Genomic DNA, 17,482 nt, shown 5'->3' on the forward strand with positions numbered 1-17,482 from the left:
TTTCTCCCATCAGGACCTTTGCTTCTTCTGTTCCAAGGCATTTAAGCAGAACCCCATCAATCGTCCGGTAGAATAAATCAACTTCGAGCAGCACATATTTCGTGGCCTAAAAATGTATTCGCCGATCCACTTTCGTGGACGGATCTTTCAAGTAATCGGCGATCTCCTTTCACCAATCATCGGCCACGAGGTCCAAAGTCATGGCACCTTGGATCAGCCGATACCCGGACGCGTGTTTGGCAAGCCTATTGGCCTCTTCATTGTAATTTCTGGGAATATGCTCAATAACCGCAGACTTGAATTCCTTTAAAAGTTGGAGGCAATCTTCATAGTAAATCTTCAAGACGTCATATTTGCATTTAGATCTCCCCATTAATTGATCCACAATGAGCATGGAACCCCTAAAAATTTCCACCACATCGGCTTTGATCTCTCTCAACAATTGAATACCTTTTAGGACAGCTCGGTATTCCACCTGATTATTTGTCGCGAATGCTTCTATTGGTAGAGAGAAATCATAACTTGCCCCCTAAGGCGATATGAGGACGATGTCGATTCCTGATCAAGCCCCACATGAAAAACCGTCGAAGTAAAGAGTCCATGGAACTGGTTCAACGACAGCGATTTCTGGTCCACAATGCTGAACCACGAAATCGGCCATTGCTTGACCTTTGACAGCTTTGGCCGATTCGTACCTTAGGTCAAATTCTGACAGAGCTAGGATCCACTTTTCAATTCTCCCTTTCAAAATTGGTAATGGTAGCATGTACTTTACTACATCATCCTTGCATACGACTATGCATTCTGCCGATAACAGATAGTGCCTGAGCTTGGTGCACGAGAAATACAGACACAGGCACAACCATTCTACTGGGGAATATCTTGTTTCGGCGTCCAAGAGTCTTCTGCTAACATAATATATTACTCGTTCCTTTCCTTCGAACTCCTGTACCAGTGCCGATCCGATAGCCCATTCATCGGTCGATAGATATAGTCTGAACGGCTTGTCAGCCTGTGGCGGGACTAACACGGGTGGCGAAATTAGATATTGCTTGATGTCTTCCAATGCTTTTCGCTGTTCTTCTCCCCACACGAATTCCTAATCGGATTTCAATTTTAACAAAGGAGTGAAAGCTTGAATACGCCCGGACAAGTTGGATATGAATCTTCTGATAAAGTTGACCTTGCTGATTAGGGACTGCAGCTCAATTTTATTCTACGGGGCCACAACCTTGTTGATGGAAGCTATGATCTTCCAGTTGAGTTCTATCCCACGCTCATGGACCATGAATCCTAGAAATTGTCCGACCGACACACCGAATGCACATTTGTTCGGGTTCATTTTCAACCCATGCTTCCTTGTGCACTCCAACACTTCTCGCAAATCGGCCAGATGTTCCTGATATCCTTTTGACTTGACCACGACGTCATCGATGTAGATTTCCACCAGTACACCAATAAGCTTGTGAAAAATATAATTCATAGCCCGTTGATATGTAGCGCCGACTTGAAAGTAAAGTACAATGAAAAAGTAGATTGTTTGTATTGATTGATGTGTTGTTTACAAATCTCTAGAGATGGCTATTTATAGCCTGTTACAACTGATTTCCTAACCAACTAGGATCTATCACTAATTTTAAACGAAAACAAATATTTACAAACACAACTCGTATCGGAGTTGGTTATCATATTCCCACGGGCCAATCTTTCTCCATCTTCCTTTCTGGCCCACCTTAAGCCCATATTGGCCCAGCTGCTCCAACCTTCCAATCGGCCGACTTCTGTGAACTCCATTCGCCAATCGGCCGATACATTGTAGCACCAATCGGCCGATTCCTAACTGTGGCTTTTAATCCACCGCATCGGCCAATCTTTTCCTTCCCTGATGCCGATTCAAAATACGTGTCAAAATCTGGCGTCAACAAGTAGATTGACATATGGCTTTGTGAACCATGCTTATGTCCTTAGAACTGGGAATGGATGGGAGTTTGACATAACATTCCTTCAATAACTGCAACACATTAAGGGTGTAATCAACACATTTGTCGACACAACCAATATCCTCTACATCATGCACAGTTGTAGTGTTGACCTGCGGCCCATCCTCCTCAGATTGTGATTCTTCCTCCTTAGATTCAGGCCCATCCTCCTCAGATTGTGACTCCTCTTCCTCACATTCGAGCCCATCTCCGACTACTATATCTTCATGTGCATTGGCTTGAACATCTTGTGCCCCATCCTCCTCCTGAAAGTCATCATCTTTGAAACCTAAAGATATTTCATCATCATCTATCTTTGCTTCTTCCCACTCAAATGTATCATTGGGAAAATCATCATTCGCAGTGGCCAGCCAAAATCAGATTGGCTTTCACCTAAACCATGCTATGAAATTGTTGACTCTTGGGTACCATTCTCAATCACTAACTGAACTTTATCTTTCAAGGCAACATTTGTGCTAGGCCTAGGACAAATATCAACTACCACCTCCAAACATACAACATTTGCATACTCAATTACCTCCTCATATTGCTTCCAATTAGACTCGGATGCCAAGTTCATAAGAACATAATGAGGTCTAGCTTTCCCACAATCAAAACGGCCTCTCAATGTCATCTCATCCACTCCACATCCATACTTTCTCATTGCACGGTCAACTAAATCTTTAAAACTTGGACGAGCATCGAACAATTCCACTACCTCATTCATATTCTCAAACTCCCCATTCTCTTTCACAATCCCACCATGAAACATATGAACTAAACGATCCATCTACAAAGTACAAAATATAGCTCATTTACTATGAACAACAACAACAAACTACAGATATTTTAGACAAATAAACCTACACATGCCATGTACACTACACTAATACATCAACAACTATATAAATCGATGCATGCAACTACTTCTACATGTTAAAATCGTCGGCAGAGAGTTGGCTGCGTATGAACTAAGCATCCATTACTACGTAACAAACTTGTAAATCATGAAAATTTCAAAACAAAATCCTAAATCTAATTCACCTAAACACCCTCCAATCTACTAAATGGAATGGTAAAGGAGGAAAAAAGTGGGGGATACCTTCCCAGCAACGTGGGGATCGATTCCCCCCACTTTTCGCACCTAGATCGCCGGACCTGGGGGGTTAGGCTGGAGGAGGAGGAAGAGAGGAGGGAGAGAGGAGGAAAAGCCGGTGCGCCTCTCAAGAATTGGCATTGCCGCGCCAGTCAGCATTGCGCTAGCGTGGCTTGCCTCGCCGCGCCAGCGTCGTAGGGCTGTCGTGCCAGTGCATGTGGCGCGGTAGCGGCTAATTACCGCGCCACAGCTCGCGGCGCGATCAAAAGGGTCACCCATGCAAATAAAGTTGGAGAGAGGTTATTTTGAAAAATATCTTTAAAAAAGAGGTTATAATAAAAAAATCGTAGGAGGCAGATCCAATTAACAAAGCATCTCACATTCTTTTAGTTCGTGAGATCCAAACGGCCTGTTTAGGTTCATGTTCAATCCAAGTTAATCGAGTCAACGGCTGATACTTCCATCGTTTCTAAATATATAACGGTCAGAAGTTCATTTTAAACTAATTATGAAATAGTTTGTTCTAAGCGACATGTATTTGTATTGAAAATGGAGATAGTACTGGCTTTGAGCAATTTTTATCTGGTGTAAAAATATAGCGCGGCGACTCTTTACCTGCTCACCAGAAAGAATTCATGGTCACGTCAGATTCAAATCGCTCAAAAAAAGATAAAACTAACGGCTACGCGAGTGACACGTGCTACCCAACAATGTAAAAGGCATCCTACCCAATAGTAGCAGAAAATAAAAAACACAAAAGACCTTTTTTTTCTGCCCAATCGGCGTGTGCAGCTGCGGGCCTGCCGCACACTGCAACCAGCTGTTCCCTCCCCCTTGTCTCTTTCCCCGCGCCGACTTGCCAACCTACGTGCCCCACGCCACTGCCACCCCAACCATTCACACTCGCGGCTTCCCTCGCTTAGAAAACCAATAGCAGTCGTCCACTGCCCACCCCATCCGCTCCAGTCGATCCCTCTCTACTTCTCTAGCTCCCCTGTTTCACCTTCAGCTCCTCTGTTTTCTCCTCCTGTCTTCCCGCCCAGCCGTGCCCCATGCCCGTCGCCGCGCTCCACCCCCTCCCGGCCGTCGTCGGGGCCGGCCGCCGAGGGTTCCGACGCCAGGCGCGGTTCGGCCTCCGCGCGAGCTCCCTGGAGTCGCCGTCGGCGGCCGTGACGGTGCTGAATGGCGTGGCAGGGGCGCCCGTGGAGAGGATGGAGAAGGTGAAGGAGGATAAGGCCGATGTGCCAGTGGTGAAGGACGAGGATGAGAAGAAGGGGCTAGACGTCCTCTACGACGACGGCTTCGGCAGCGTCACCGTCAAGGACTACTTCGCGGCGGCCAAGGCCGTGTCCAGGGACGACGGCGGCCCGCCGCGCTGGTTCTGCCCCGTCGAGTGCGGCCGCCCGGCGGTGGACGACGCGCCGCTGCTGCTCTTCTTGCCAGGTGCGTTCCTTTAGCTGGCCAAATCAATCACTGCCGCGTTTGCCTAGCTAGACTTCGTTTGAGCACCGTTAATTTTAGCACTCGATAAAGATGGCAGTTTATTACCAAAAAAAGTTAAGCACATGATTGACATATATAGAAACATCTCCCAGAAGGGCAGTACGTAAATGCCCCAGTGGAGAAATCATTCTGGGCTCCCATCTGTTTCTGTGAACTGTGATAATGCTGAGCCGCGAATTGACAACACTGCAGGAACGGATGGCGTCGGGATGGGGCTCATCCTGCACCACAAGTCGTTGGGCAAGTGAGTCTTTTCCTTTCTTTTCTACTTTTGGTTTTACCATTTTCCACTTATAGGTGCAGCCAGTTTGGAGCAAACTTATTCGCAATCATGTATGCCTGCTTTGTCAACCTTATCAGTTTCCCCCCTTTCTTAAACAAATTTTTTCATCAGTTTTCTTCGTGACGACTTCAAAGAAATTACTAACGACTATTATTCTCCTAACGAATGTTCAGATACTAATTAGGAGTATTAAATATAATCTAATTACAAAACCAATGCACATGGAGACTAATTTGCGAGACGAATCTATTGAGCCTAATTAGTCCATGATTTGACAATGTGATGCTACAGTACATATGTGCTAATGATGGATTAATTAGGCTTAATAGATTCGTTTCGTGAATTAGCCTCCATCTGTATAATTAATTTTATAATTAGCTCATGTTTAGTCCTCCTAATTAATCTCCGAATATTTGATGTGATATAAATTTTAGTCTGAACTAAAGATCCAAACATCCCCTTTAAACATCCCCTAAAGATAGATTTCTTTTCCTCTACTGTTACATTACATTTGATACACATGTTTATGCTAGTGCCCTTTGTCCATGTCACTGACTCACTGGTAGAGGAGTATCCAAGACTGTTCCTAGTCAACCACAAAAGACTGCCCTCTGTTTCTGATTACTTCAGCTCCGTGCCGTCATTGTCTACGAAGTTATGAAAGACACGATGAGTAATTAGTCCACTAGTGATTGATCCGCTAGATGTTGATGCCTTTTTCTTTTTTCATCTTTTCTAACGCTAAACCTGCCCGGCTGCCCATGTGACAAAAGTCGTCTGCCTCTGTTTCCTTCTCGTTTTGTCTTTGACTCTTGTGTTTATCCAACCACTCCATCTTGGAGCTAGCCGCTACTCAACAGAACAGACTAAATATTATGATCTTAAATCTGAAGTAACGTTTTACTCATATTACAATTTTCACCAACTTTATTTTGTATTGTAAAGTTTACTGTTCCAGCACATAGTGGATGTTGAGTTAACCTTAACTCCTTTGCCTCCTTTTTCAATTCTGCAGAGTATTCGAGGTTCGTTGCTTGCATATACCAATCAATGATCGTACGCCATTTGAAGGTACGATGTTGCTGCACTTGGTTCACAGTCCGCATCACTATTCTAATTATCTAGAGAACAACTCTAAAGCAAAGTAGTATTAGTTTGGCACGCCCGTTCTAGAGATATTTAGTTATCCTATAGATAAGTATATCTTATAAGATTTATGTACCATCCAACTCTGAGTGTAGAAATTACAAAATTATGAGTATGAATTTTTGAATTGTTCGTTAGTTCAAGAGACTGAGGTATGAGTAATCCATTAGGCTCTCTTTTCTGATACATGTGACTATAAATTCATACAGGGTTGCTACAAACCGTCGAAAATACTATCGAGCATGAGCATGATTTATCACCAAACAGACCAATATACCTTGTTGGAGATTCATTTGGTGGATGCCTTGCAGTGGCAGTGGCAGCTCGTAATCCACAAATTGATTTGGTTCTGATACTAGTAAATCCAGGCAGGTGATCATTTTTAGTTTCAGATTTGATTTGAATAGACTCTTTTCACAGTACTGTTTTTTTCCCGCTTTTGTTTCCAACTAACCTGTTTCTCTTTTTCAGCTACATCATTTGCAAGGACTCCATTGCAGCCAATATTGCCTCTTCTGGAATCAATGCCAAGCGAGTTTCATGTTACAGTTCCATATCTTCTCAGTTTTGTCATGGGTATGCCTCCTATTAGCTCTTATTTGAATTTTGAATATTCTTGAACCAGATCAGACTTTTTCCAATTTGCATCGACTGAACACATTATTCAGACCTTTTCACCGTTACCTAAGAAAGTTAGTCTTGATTGTTCATAAAGAAATTCTTCCTTGGTATATTAAATGTTAAAATGTAATTCTTGTTCTACATTTTTCTAGACAAATTTGTCTTTTGCAACTGATTTGAGCTATAATACACAGTTGTGCTACCATGGTTTGGTCTCTAATTTCCTTTTCTACGACCACGGAATCTCTCTTTGTTCTTTTCCAGCATTTTGTAGCTTCCATTTCCTTTTTTGCCACCCCTTCTAGGTCAGCACTATTTGATCATCAAGAAAAAGAAGCAGGGGTATTCAGAATAATTGAAAAGACTAAAAGATGTAGAAATGCAAATAGTAAAGAAAAACAGAGGGAAGAGAGGAAAATTTTTTATCATTTTTTTAAAATATATATTTTTATTTTTGATAAATCACACCATAGTAAGGACTGTACTAGGGAAGATATGTTCATTGTACTTAACTTTGGTGTAACATTGCCAAAAATGTCTGATAGTAAGATTTACTTGAAATTTTGAAGACTTATTCAAAATTAATTGTTAGATTTTTGGGGGCTATGTGCCTTTTTTATTTTCCCCAAAAGTTCTTACAATTTAAAAGCATTTATATTTATCTTTTTTTTACATTTTCTTTTTTTGTGATGTTTAAATGGCAAAGGCCACATGCATTTTTTGGTGGCAGAAAATATATTAGAGTTGTAATCAATGTAGAAAGAAAAAATACATCTTTTCCTCTTTGGTCTTGCTTCTAAGGATGTGTTTCAACAGGTGACCCTCTAAAGATGGCTTCGGTTAGCATTGAAAACAACCTATCTCCTCCAGAAACTCTACAGAAGTTGTCAGACAGTCTCACTTCAATGCTGCCTTTGCTTTCGGTTAGTATTCCATCCCATCATTAAAACATATGGAATGCTCTATACTTCAACATTAGGGAAGTCTTAAGTGTCTAACTTGATTAAACCTCAACCACGTGGTCAATATTTGATTATTGAGAGTTGTATTCTGGTTGTTGTTAATAAGTCCGTGGCACTTAGTGTTCATTGATCCAGGGGCAATGTAGTTCTTGTTTGTTTTTCCGGAACGAACCGGGCATGAGAGCTGCCGATTATATTAAAAAGAAGAGGGTCCAACAAGTACAAAAACACCGAGCGGTGCAAAGAGCAAAGAAAAAAGGCTTGAAAAACCTATACAAACGTCCAGAAGTAAAGTATTAACACCGGGCTAGTAAAACGGAAAGGTGCTTTGCTCCAGCCGCGATCCACATGGCAGACTCGTCTCTAATCCTGTCGACCATGTAGTTCTTGTTTGTTTGTTTCTCAATTGAAACTAGATCTGTTATTTCTCCTTAATATAACGACAGTCAGATCTAATGCTGGTTGAGGCAAAAAAAAATGTCTTAACTCACCCAGATTAGCTCTACGCCCGCTAAGCACCTAACTTGTATCAGATCAGTCCTCACTCTTACAACCAATGTGCTGAATATTTTGAACACAATTGTATTCTTCTATAATTGAAGTCTCGCTTCACGAAATGTGTGACAAACATTACTTTTAGCAATGCATTATATTATTATTGTGTGTTTCTAAAAGATGGAACAAGCATGCATTTCTTTTAAGTTACTTTCTTGGAAGCTTGTGTTCCTTGTTTTCTTTCATCATGAGATCAGATACAAATCTAACTACATAATGGTATTACACAATCTTTTGGGGGAGCACTTCATATTATTCATTTTGACTCATGCTTTTTTCTTTTAACCTCAGGAGTTGGCAGATATTATACCAAGAGATACTCTTTTGTGGAAGTTAAAACTTCTCAAGACCGGAGCAGCCTATGCAAATTCTCGTCTTCATGCTGTACAAGCAGAAGTTCTACTTCTTGCCAGGTCCTTGTTTTAATATTTTATGTATAACCCGTAGTTTTGTAGTCTGTCGACCTTTAGCCTCCATATCCTTGCTCTCATAGTGTATATATATACCTGTAATCAGCGGTAACGACAATCTTCTACCAAGCGGAGATGAAGCAGATCGACTCTTCAAGGCACTGAAGAACTGCAGAGTTCGATACTTCAAGGACAATGGTCATACACTACTCTTGGTACATCCCATCACACTCACAATTCTTCTGTTCTTTCCATCCGATTATAATGTTTGGACCAAGCCGTGCATTCCTCTTCCTCCAATTCTGAAAGCCATAATGTGCTTGCACAGGAGGATGGTGTCAATCTGTTATCTGTCATAAAGGGAGTAAACATGTATCGCCGCAGAAGGCAAAGGGATTTTGTAACTGATTATCTCCCTCCTACTTTAAGTGAGTTCAAGAAAACATTTGATGAGGATCACAAGTATGTATTAAAATGCTGAAAGTTCTATTCTACCTTTTTTTTGCTATTTTTTGTAAACGGCAAACTGAATCTTCTGCAGACTTTTTCACCTTGCACTGAGCCCAGTCATGATGTCTACGCTGAAGAATGGAAAAATTGTCCGTGGTCTTTCTGGCATTCCTGATCAGGGTCCTGTCTTGTTCGTGGGCTATCATGCGCTCATGGGTATCGAATTGAGTCCACTGTATGAAGAGTTCTTGAGGGAGAAGAAAACAATTGTTCGTGGCTTGGCTCATCCATTTTTGTTTGGAACAAAATTTGAGTCTTCGCGCCAGGAGTTATCTCGGTTGGATACAGTTTCTATGTATGGTGGACTACCGGTCACCCCAATTAATATGTACAGGTTATTTGAGAGGAATGAATTTGTTCTGCTTTATCCTGGTGGTGTTCGTGAAGCCCTTCATAGGAAGGTTTGCATAATTTGACCAGTTTACCCACTACTAGCCTCTCGATTGAATCATTAGTGGTACATAAAATTATTCTCAGAAAGATTTTCAGTTATGATGTGCTAAAGTTTACTAAAAATGAGCTACCCGGTATCACTATGAAAAAGAATAACTACTACTTGAACTCCAATTTGCGGACGACCTTTTGCTTACTCCTTACTATATCTACTGAATTTTGCAGGGTGAAGAATACAAGTTGTTTTGGCCAGATCAACCAGAATTTGTAAGAATGGCGGCACGGTTTGGGGTGACTGTCATACCCTTTGGGTGTGTAGGAGAAGATGATGTTCTAGAGGTAGATATCTGTTGATCCATGTCTTTGCTCTATCATATGAATCTGAAAATACCATTCTCTATGCCTTAAATACCATAGAAAAATGCCTAGCTTTAGATATACTGTTTTGCTTCAGTACTCCTTTGTCTGCAAAAGTGCATGATGGCTATAGGCTATAAGTCATGCTATTGCACATTTGTATTATGTTTCTCTACTGCATGCTGATGAAACTAATCACTTACTCTGTGCACTCATTCTGCAGTTGGTTCTGGATTACAATGATCAGAAGAACATCCCTGGCCTTCGGGAATGGATAGAGTCAGTCAACAAAGAAGCTGACAGAGTGAGGTCAGTTTTAAGCTATTTTCTCCTAGACTAAAACACAATGATCAGACATTACCTTTGTGCTTGCTCAACTGAACTCTTGTTTCATTCATGGAATGCATTATTCGTTTCAGGGATAGTGTCAAAGGGGAGGATGGGAATCAAGACATGTACTTGCCTGCTCTTCTCCCAAAAGTACCTGGTCGATTCTACTATCTATTCGGCAAACCGATTGAAATGAAAGGGATGAACAGCCTTGTCAGAGACAGAAAGAGTGCAAATGATGTGTATCTACGCATAAAATCAGAAGTGGAGGAGATAATGTCGTATCTAAAGAGGAAGAGGGAGGAAGACCCTTACAGGAGTATTGCGCAGCGTGCGCTATACCAGGCAACATGGGGCACCTCTGCTCAAGTCCCAACTTTTGAACCATGAAGATCAGGTGCAGAGAAATGTTAGTGTGATTGGATATTTGAAAGCTCACACAAACAGAATAGGAGAAAGAATTGGTGAACGTAGGGCAGGACATCTGCAACTGCAAGCGATTGCGATTCTTTGATCAGATGCAATGCATTCGGAGGAAATTTCCTCCCTTACACATTGTACAGAAGTAGATTACATGTACTATACAGAAAAAAATATTGCATGTGTATATTTTTCTGACAGTTTTCCGACTGGGGTGTAAGTGGTTTATCAATATGATTAGCACGATATATTCATGTTTGTTCAAACAAAGGATCACCATTCCTTTTTTGGTAAAACACCTGTAATTTTCATGCTTTAAATCTCAATGGATAAACCATTTTTTTAGAAATAAAAAGGCAGGAGCCCTGCTCATTCATTGAGGGAACATACAGAGCAATTAAAGAGTTAATCAAGAAGGGAGATTACATATGGATGAAGGAGAAAACACAAAAATCACAACCAAGTACAGAAAGAAAGAAGCAAGAAAAGATTACATAACAAGTTCGTAGGCTAGCTTGCTACTTGTTCTTGTGAGTGACCATCTGTGCTGCTATCTTGTCCTTCCAAATTGAGCTCTTTTACGGTGCACAATACTACCACGTGGTAATATAGAGTATAGGCTGTTTTTGTATAGTTAAAATTGTAATTAGCACGACATATATTATTCGGGGATTTTTTTTCTGCACGCTATTTTCGCTCACGATCTCTCAGCGCACGCTACACCACCACCGCCCGCACGCCGCCCCACCCCCCATAGCGCCGCCACCGCCCGCACGCCGCCGCCCCACCCATCGTGCCGTGCCGCTACCGCCCACATGCCGCCCCGCCCGTCGTGCCGCGCCGCCACCTCCGGCTTCTCCAGGACGTTGCTACCGGCTCCTCCTCCCTTTCCAGTCCGCCGCCGCTACCGCCTCCTCCTCCCTTTCCTGGACCAATCCTCATCCTAGTGAAGATAGGAGCCCTTCCATTGCAGCTGTAAGTTGAGCTATCAAATGCATGTTTTGTGACTGATTATTTGAATATTAACATGCAATTACAGATGTGGTAAGCTTTGTTAGTTAGGTTGGGATGAAGAACTTCAGTACCGTCCTATGTTGATACAAAGGTATTCTTTGAAATGGTTGGGATACATTTTTTTTTTCTTGTAGGTTACCATAATGGAGGCATTAGCATGGAGGAAATTAAGAAATATAAGAGTGTTGTAGATTAGACTTTTATGAGGGAGGAAGATTTCTATGAGTTTTACAATGATTATGCATACCATAAAGGGTTCAGTATCAGAAAGGACAGAGTTAGGTACAAGATAGGTACCAAAGAGGTGCTATGGAGAAGATTCATGTGCTCAAGGATATAGATCTGTTAAGTACTTCGAAAGGATGGATCAAAAAAGACAGCCATATGCTCTCACCCGTTGTGGATGTACGGCTAAGCTTGATGTGGAGTGGAGTGAAAGTAATGGCATCTGGTATGTGAAGCACTTTGTGGATGTCCACACACATGCCCTTGCAAAACCAGAGCATGCTTTTGTTTTGCGATCTCATCGAGGGCTTAATGATCCTCAGAAAGCGGAGGCAATCGAGCTGGGGCTAGGTGGACTGTGTCCATTTCAGATCATGGACGTAATGGAGACCAGACACGGTGGTCCAGGAGAGACTGGATTTCTTTAGAAGGACTTGTACAATTTCTTTTCAAGGTACAAGAAGGGAAAGGTTGAAGAAAGCAATGCAAAATTTGTGTTGAATCATATGCGTCAGATGCAAGAGAAAGATCCAGAGTTCTTTCTCACATATAGTGTGGATGCACAAGGCAAGGTTGAAGAACCTATTTTGGTTGGATGCACAGTCGCAGATAGACTATGGTGTTTTTGGAGACGTCATTGTATTCGACAGCACTTACCGTGTGAACCGGTACAATCTTCAGTTTGTCCCTTTTATAGGAGTTAACCATCATCGAAGCACAATTGTCTTTGGTTTTGGTATATTATCGGATGAAACTATCTTGTCATATGTATGGCCACTCGAGGCTTTATTGGAGGCGATGCACCAGAAGCATCCAAAATCCTTAATCACTGATGGGGACGCAGCGATGGTAAGAGCTATTGAGATTGTCATGCCTGATGCAGATTACAGATTACAGATGGTGCAGTTGGCACATAGAGCAAAATATGCTGAAACGATTCCGTGGTTCGAAGCTCAAGGATTTCAGAAAGTTCATATACCATGCAATGGAGGAGGGTGAATTTGATAGGCTTTGGAGAGCGTTTAAAGGTACCCATAATATCAAACAAGATAACCTATGGGTAAATAGGATGTACAAACTTAGAAGGAAGTGGGCCGCGACATTCACAAGAGGGAGACATTTCTTGGGCATGCAAAGAAATCAGAGGAGCGAGAGTCTAAACTCAAGGCTTCACAGCCATTTAGACTGAAAGATGTCCCTGGTTGATTTAATGGAGCATTACGAGTTTTGCTATCATGCATTCATCGGAATGAGATTGAGCTTGATGCAAAGGTGTTGTGTTCTATCCCGTTCACTAAGATTTCTGCTAATGTTCTTGAGAAAAGTGCTGCGCAAATCTTCACACCAAATATTTTCCAGAAAGTGAGCTTGTAGATTAAAAAATCAAGTAATTGGTCGGTGACAGAGGTGACATTGCAGAATGGGTGTTTGAGGTATGAGGTTTCATTGCAAGGCAACAACAAGCGTTGTTTTCATGTGACTTGTACCTTTGGGTCATCGTTGGTTGATGCTAGATGCCATTGCTGGAAGCTGGAGCGGGAAGGAATTCCATGCGCGCATACTTTCTGCATCGTATAGAGAGCATCCCTCCTTGTTGTGTTTACGTGAGGTGGACTATAAATGCCAAGAGTGCTTTCCGAACGGAGATGCATACCAACACGCATGTTTGGATAGAACAAATGGATAGTTACCATTCCCTTCGCTCAAAGGGCAATCATGCTTTATTCAAAGTTTCTAGGAGCCAAGGTGAGATGGAGAGGGTAATGAAGTTACTTGATGATATTTTGAAAGAAGACACACAGGAGCACGGGATGGAAGAGGAGACATCATTTGGGCCGCTACCGGCTCATTTCTCAGCAGCCAACTAGCCTTGTGGCACCAAAGTACTTGATCAGGTGAAGATTGTTTCGAAAGGTGCTCCACGATCCAACAAGAGGTGGAAGGCAAGCCATGAATTCTAAGGAAATGTTTGAAAATTTACGGGTCGGATAGTTAAATTTTGTATTTATGCCATGAATATACTTTTTATGTCATAAATTTTGTATTCTGGTGAATTGTTTCATTTGTTTTATTTTGGCATCAATAGATTCTTTGTTCCATTTTTTTTCACAAGCTCCACACAATTCACCAAATGTTTGAAAACATCATTACTATATGGTCCTAAAATGTTGTTATTAGCTTGTTAACTCTACGATGAGAATATACTCAAATTGTTGTTTGTCTCTGAATGCATGATTCTTATGTATAATGTTATGTTGTGCACTTCTGTGCTATATAACCCTGAACAGTACCTGCATTCAGACATGATTATTGTGTATACTGTTATGTTGTGCACTTCTATACTATATAGCCCTAAATAGTACTTGCGTTGACTCAATACAATCCATTGCAACATTCATCATGTGCTACAATGGTGTGGACTGAAGGCTTGTGTTCAGCTTTTAACTGGTGCTTCATGCCTCTAGATTTTTGAATGCTAGTTTTTTGTTCCATTGCAATAATTGATTCGATCCATTTTGCTTGTGCTGTGTGCACTGTTTCCCCCATTTGAGTCTGCTCAACCTGCATGAGTAGATAGAATAGCACTAGCACCAAATCTGAACAGCTTGTCTTTTACACCAAATCTCATGTTCTTGTTTTTCGGCAGCTCAGTACTAGAATAGCACTAGCTATTATGCGTTATATTTTTATTCTTGTGCTGTTACTATAGGATTTGGTATGTTACTTTGCATTTTGCTAGCGTAAATATACAGACTGTAATTAAGTTGAGGAATTGGTCCAGCATCTTCAGCCTTAAAAATATTTTCTTAAACTGACTTAGATGATCAAATACAGATGATGTCTTTACCCAAATTAAAGGGCATAATTCTTTTGTTGTTTGTTATTTGGGCTTGTCTTTTACATGGAATAGATGCATACCAGACCTTATCTGGTACAAAAATGTGTGATAATATCATGGTGAATGTAACAGTGATGCTAGAGCATGAATTATCTGAGTGAATATAATACTAACAAATTGTCAGGATCTGAGTGATATATTAATTTATTTTTCAATGGTACCCCAAATAGCATTTGAAAATATTAGTGACAGGGGAAGGGAGGTGTAAGCCTAGTTATTGGTAGGTACTGATATGTAGCTTAAGATGTTGGCCTCCATTAACTTAAACAAGCAGAGTCAGCACACCTTATAATTGCAACAGCTATCATGTTAACAAAGTAGCACCTATCGTCGTATGGGTTTCATTCCTTCCAGGATGTTATATTTATTCTCAAGTCACGTCGTGTAAATGAACAGAGTATGATCCATAATAAGTTGTTCAAATTGATGCAGGTTACAGTTTCACCCTCACATGGTTAGAGAAACTAGGTGAATAGTCATATAAAAGCTCTCTTCATTGCGCACCCTGGAAAGGATAGCCGTCATTTGGATGAAGCAAGACATAAGATTCAGCAAGATTCATTATGAACATGTGCCGTGTGTTCTTTTGAGTGGATATCAAACATCATCACTCAAGGGCGACAGCTTGCTCTTCGTTTGAGGCAGCTTGCATTGTCTACTGAACTTGTAATAGTAATCCTCTGGATGTAATAAAAAAGGATTGAATCGGTATATCGTGATAGAACTGATAAAAAAGATTGAATCGGTATATCGTGGTAGAACTGATATTATACTGTCTGTATTCTTGCGTGGAGCTTGCAAATGGTTCAAGGGTAACAGTTGTTGCCATGGTATAGCCCTTCATAGGGTCACCTAATGCGACTGTCGCTTCATTTTTTTTTTTGTTGAGATAGACTGTCACTTCATTGGTTCAAGATGTTAATCACTTAATGCAAAAACTTGGCAGGAAACGAGAGTTGTCTCGTAAGAGTTTTCACTCTGGGTCTCCATGTATATAGATGTTCCTTTTTGCATGGTCAATTTGCACAACTCCTGTTCAAATGTGTCGTGATGTGGAAATGAAATTGTAGAATGATGTGAAATAATAGTATATAAAAAACAGAAAAAAAATAGGCCCGGAGTACTTGCTTTACGCATCTGTTAGATGATCGATGAGGCATTCATGTCACGATCTTTAGGGATGAGTGTTCAGTTTGGCTATTTTACCTTTTATGAAATACAATAATATATCACATACAAACCGCTAATATTTGGAATTCTATAAAGTGAGCAATTTTCAGGTCTGTCAGACTTGCATCACCACTCAAAGTTCGTCAACCTGTCAGGCAAACTCCTGAAGATTTCCAAATACTCTGCCAAACATCATTGCAGCAGGAATGCAGTAGAAGAAACACATTGTGCGTGATATTATTCGTTCGCGTTTGGCAATAATTTTTGCTTGAAGCATTGCATTGGTCGAAATAGATGTGCCATCATGAGTACGAAACCTGAAATTATTCTACCTGAAACTAACTATGCTACCAGTTCAGATAGAAATTGTGACAACACTCAACATGAAGTTCCGCTGCTTGCATCGCATCGGCATTGTAGGCATTCAACATTCGATGGAGCAGAGAGAAATCAGGAGCAGCCGACATTGTTGCCAGCTTTGCCATCAGGAGCAGGGAGATAACGCGGCAATGCTGGTCGTGCGTGCCACCCCGTGGACGGCCCTTCCTTGGTCTACTCCAGCACGGTGCCCTTCGCCGCTGCCTGGTACGAAACAAGGAGGACAAGAAGGACCTCGCGCAATGAGTCGCCATTGCAGGCCAACGCGGTGAATTTGCCCTGTCGCATTTCCGACGGGGACGGTGTACGCTGGATGGATGACGACGGCGCCGACCGCGTCCGCTGCGGCACGGTATGACTGATAGAAGTTTGCATATTGATTATTGATTATTAATCATGATCCGCAGGCACCGACGATGGCCGTGCACCTCCCGCCGCCATCCTCTAGCGAGTAGAGTGGCAGGCGGAGTTTCCAGCAGCTCAGATGGATCTTGCGATGGTGTAGATGCCGCTGCCGCCGCCCCAGTGCACGTGCGAGTGATTGGAAATGAAGAGACAAGGAGTAAAAGGAAAGAAGATAAGGATAATTAAGAAAGATTTGATATATTTCAACAATATCATTTTACACATTCTCCAATCATACCTTTATACTATCTATACTACTCATGCATACTACCTATACTACAACTTAAGGTTTTAGCAGTATACAATTAATCTCAACCGTCGGACCCTTACATATGAGTCATTTTCGAATAGTAGTATAAGGTAGTATTGTGTACCGTAAAATACCTCTCCAAATTTCCCACCAGAAGAGCAGCAGGATGTTCCTCATCCTTTTTAAATCTGTTATTTCTGTGTCCAAAACCCATTCTTGAGTTTATTCCAATTGCATTATGCCAAATATCATGTTAATGTTTTTTTAAGTAGCAAAAGAGGGAGGCATATCATGATATCAATATATCTTAATGAGGCATATTGAATACCAAAGCATCCACAAATTGCAGACCTAAATCTTGTGCTACCAATTCCAGTTCATTGATGGAGCATGATCGAGTAATCTTTTCAGCTCAGTTTAGGAGAAAGCTAAGCACAACTCCTTGTATGGTTTAAAATAGTTACACTTTTTTACTTTTCATGGTTTTCCTATATTCAATATTTAAAAACCTCACAAACCACCTCTTTGTTGCAGTTCGTCAAAATGGCAATGTTTAGTTTCTACAGGATGGTTTCA

The 17,482-nt window shown here is 41.3% G+C and overlaps 1 protein-coding gene and 1 pseudogene across 1 annotated transcript; both read left to right on the forward strand.

Annotated features, from left to right (window-relative positions):
* Positions 1-4,030: 4,030 nt before the first annotated feature.
* LOC117858083 (phytyl ester synthase 1, chloroplastic) lies at positions 4,031-10,813 on the forward strand. The gene is made up of 13 exons (XM_034741075.2): positions 4,031-4,518; positions 4,771-4,822; positions 5,877-5,932; positions 6,217-6,375; positions 6,479-6,583; positions 7,445-7,551; positions 8,437-8,558; positions 8,662-8,770; positions 8,884-9,017; positions 9,097-9,466; positions 9,684-9,797; positions 10,039-10,124; positions 10,235-10,813. Exons 1-13 carry the CDS (start codon positions 4,128-4,130, stop codon positions 10,533-10,535), a joined length of 2,106 nt encoding a protein of 701 aa, XP_034596966.1. The 5' UTR covers positions 4,031-4,127; the 3' UTR covers positions 10,536-10,813.
* A 1,000-nt stretch (positions 10,814-11,813) lies between these two features.
* On the forward strand, positions 11,814-14,834 carry LOC140222809 (protein FAR1-RELATED SEQUENCE 5-like; annotated as a pseudogene).
* The last annotated feature ends 2,648 nt before the right edge of the window (positions 14,835-17,482 follow it).

The sequence above is a fragment of the Setaria viridis genome, chromosome 5, assembly GCF_005286985.2.
Source record: "Setaria viridis chromosome 5, Setaria_viridis_v4.0, whole genome shotgun sequence".
Classification (NCBI taxonomy): Eukaryota; Viridiplantae; Streptophyta; class Magnoliopsida; order Poales; family Poaceae; genus Setaria; species Setaria viridis.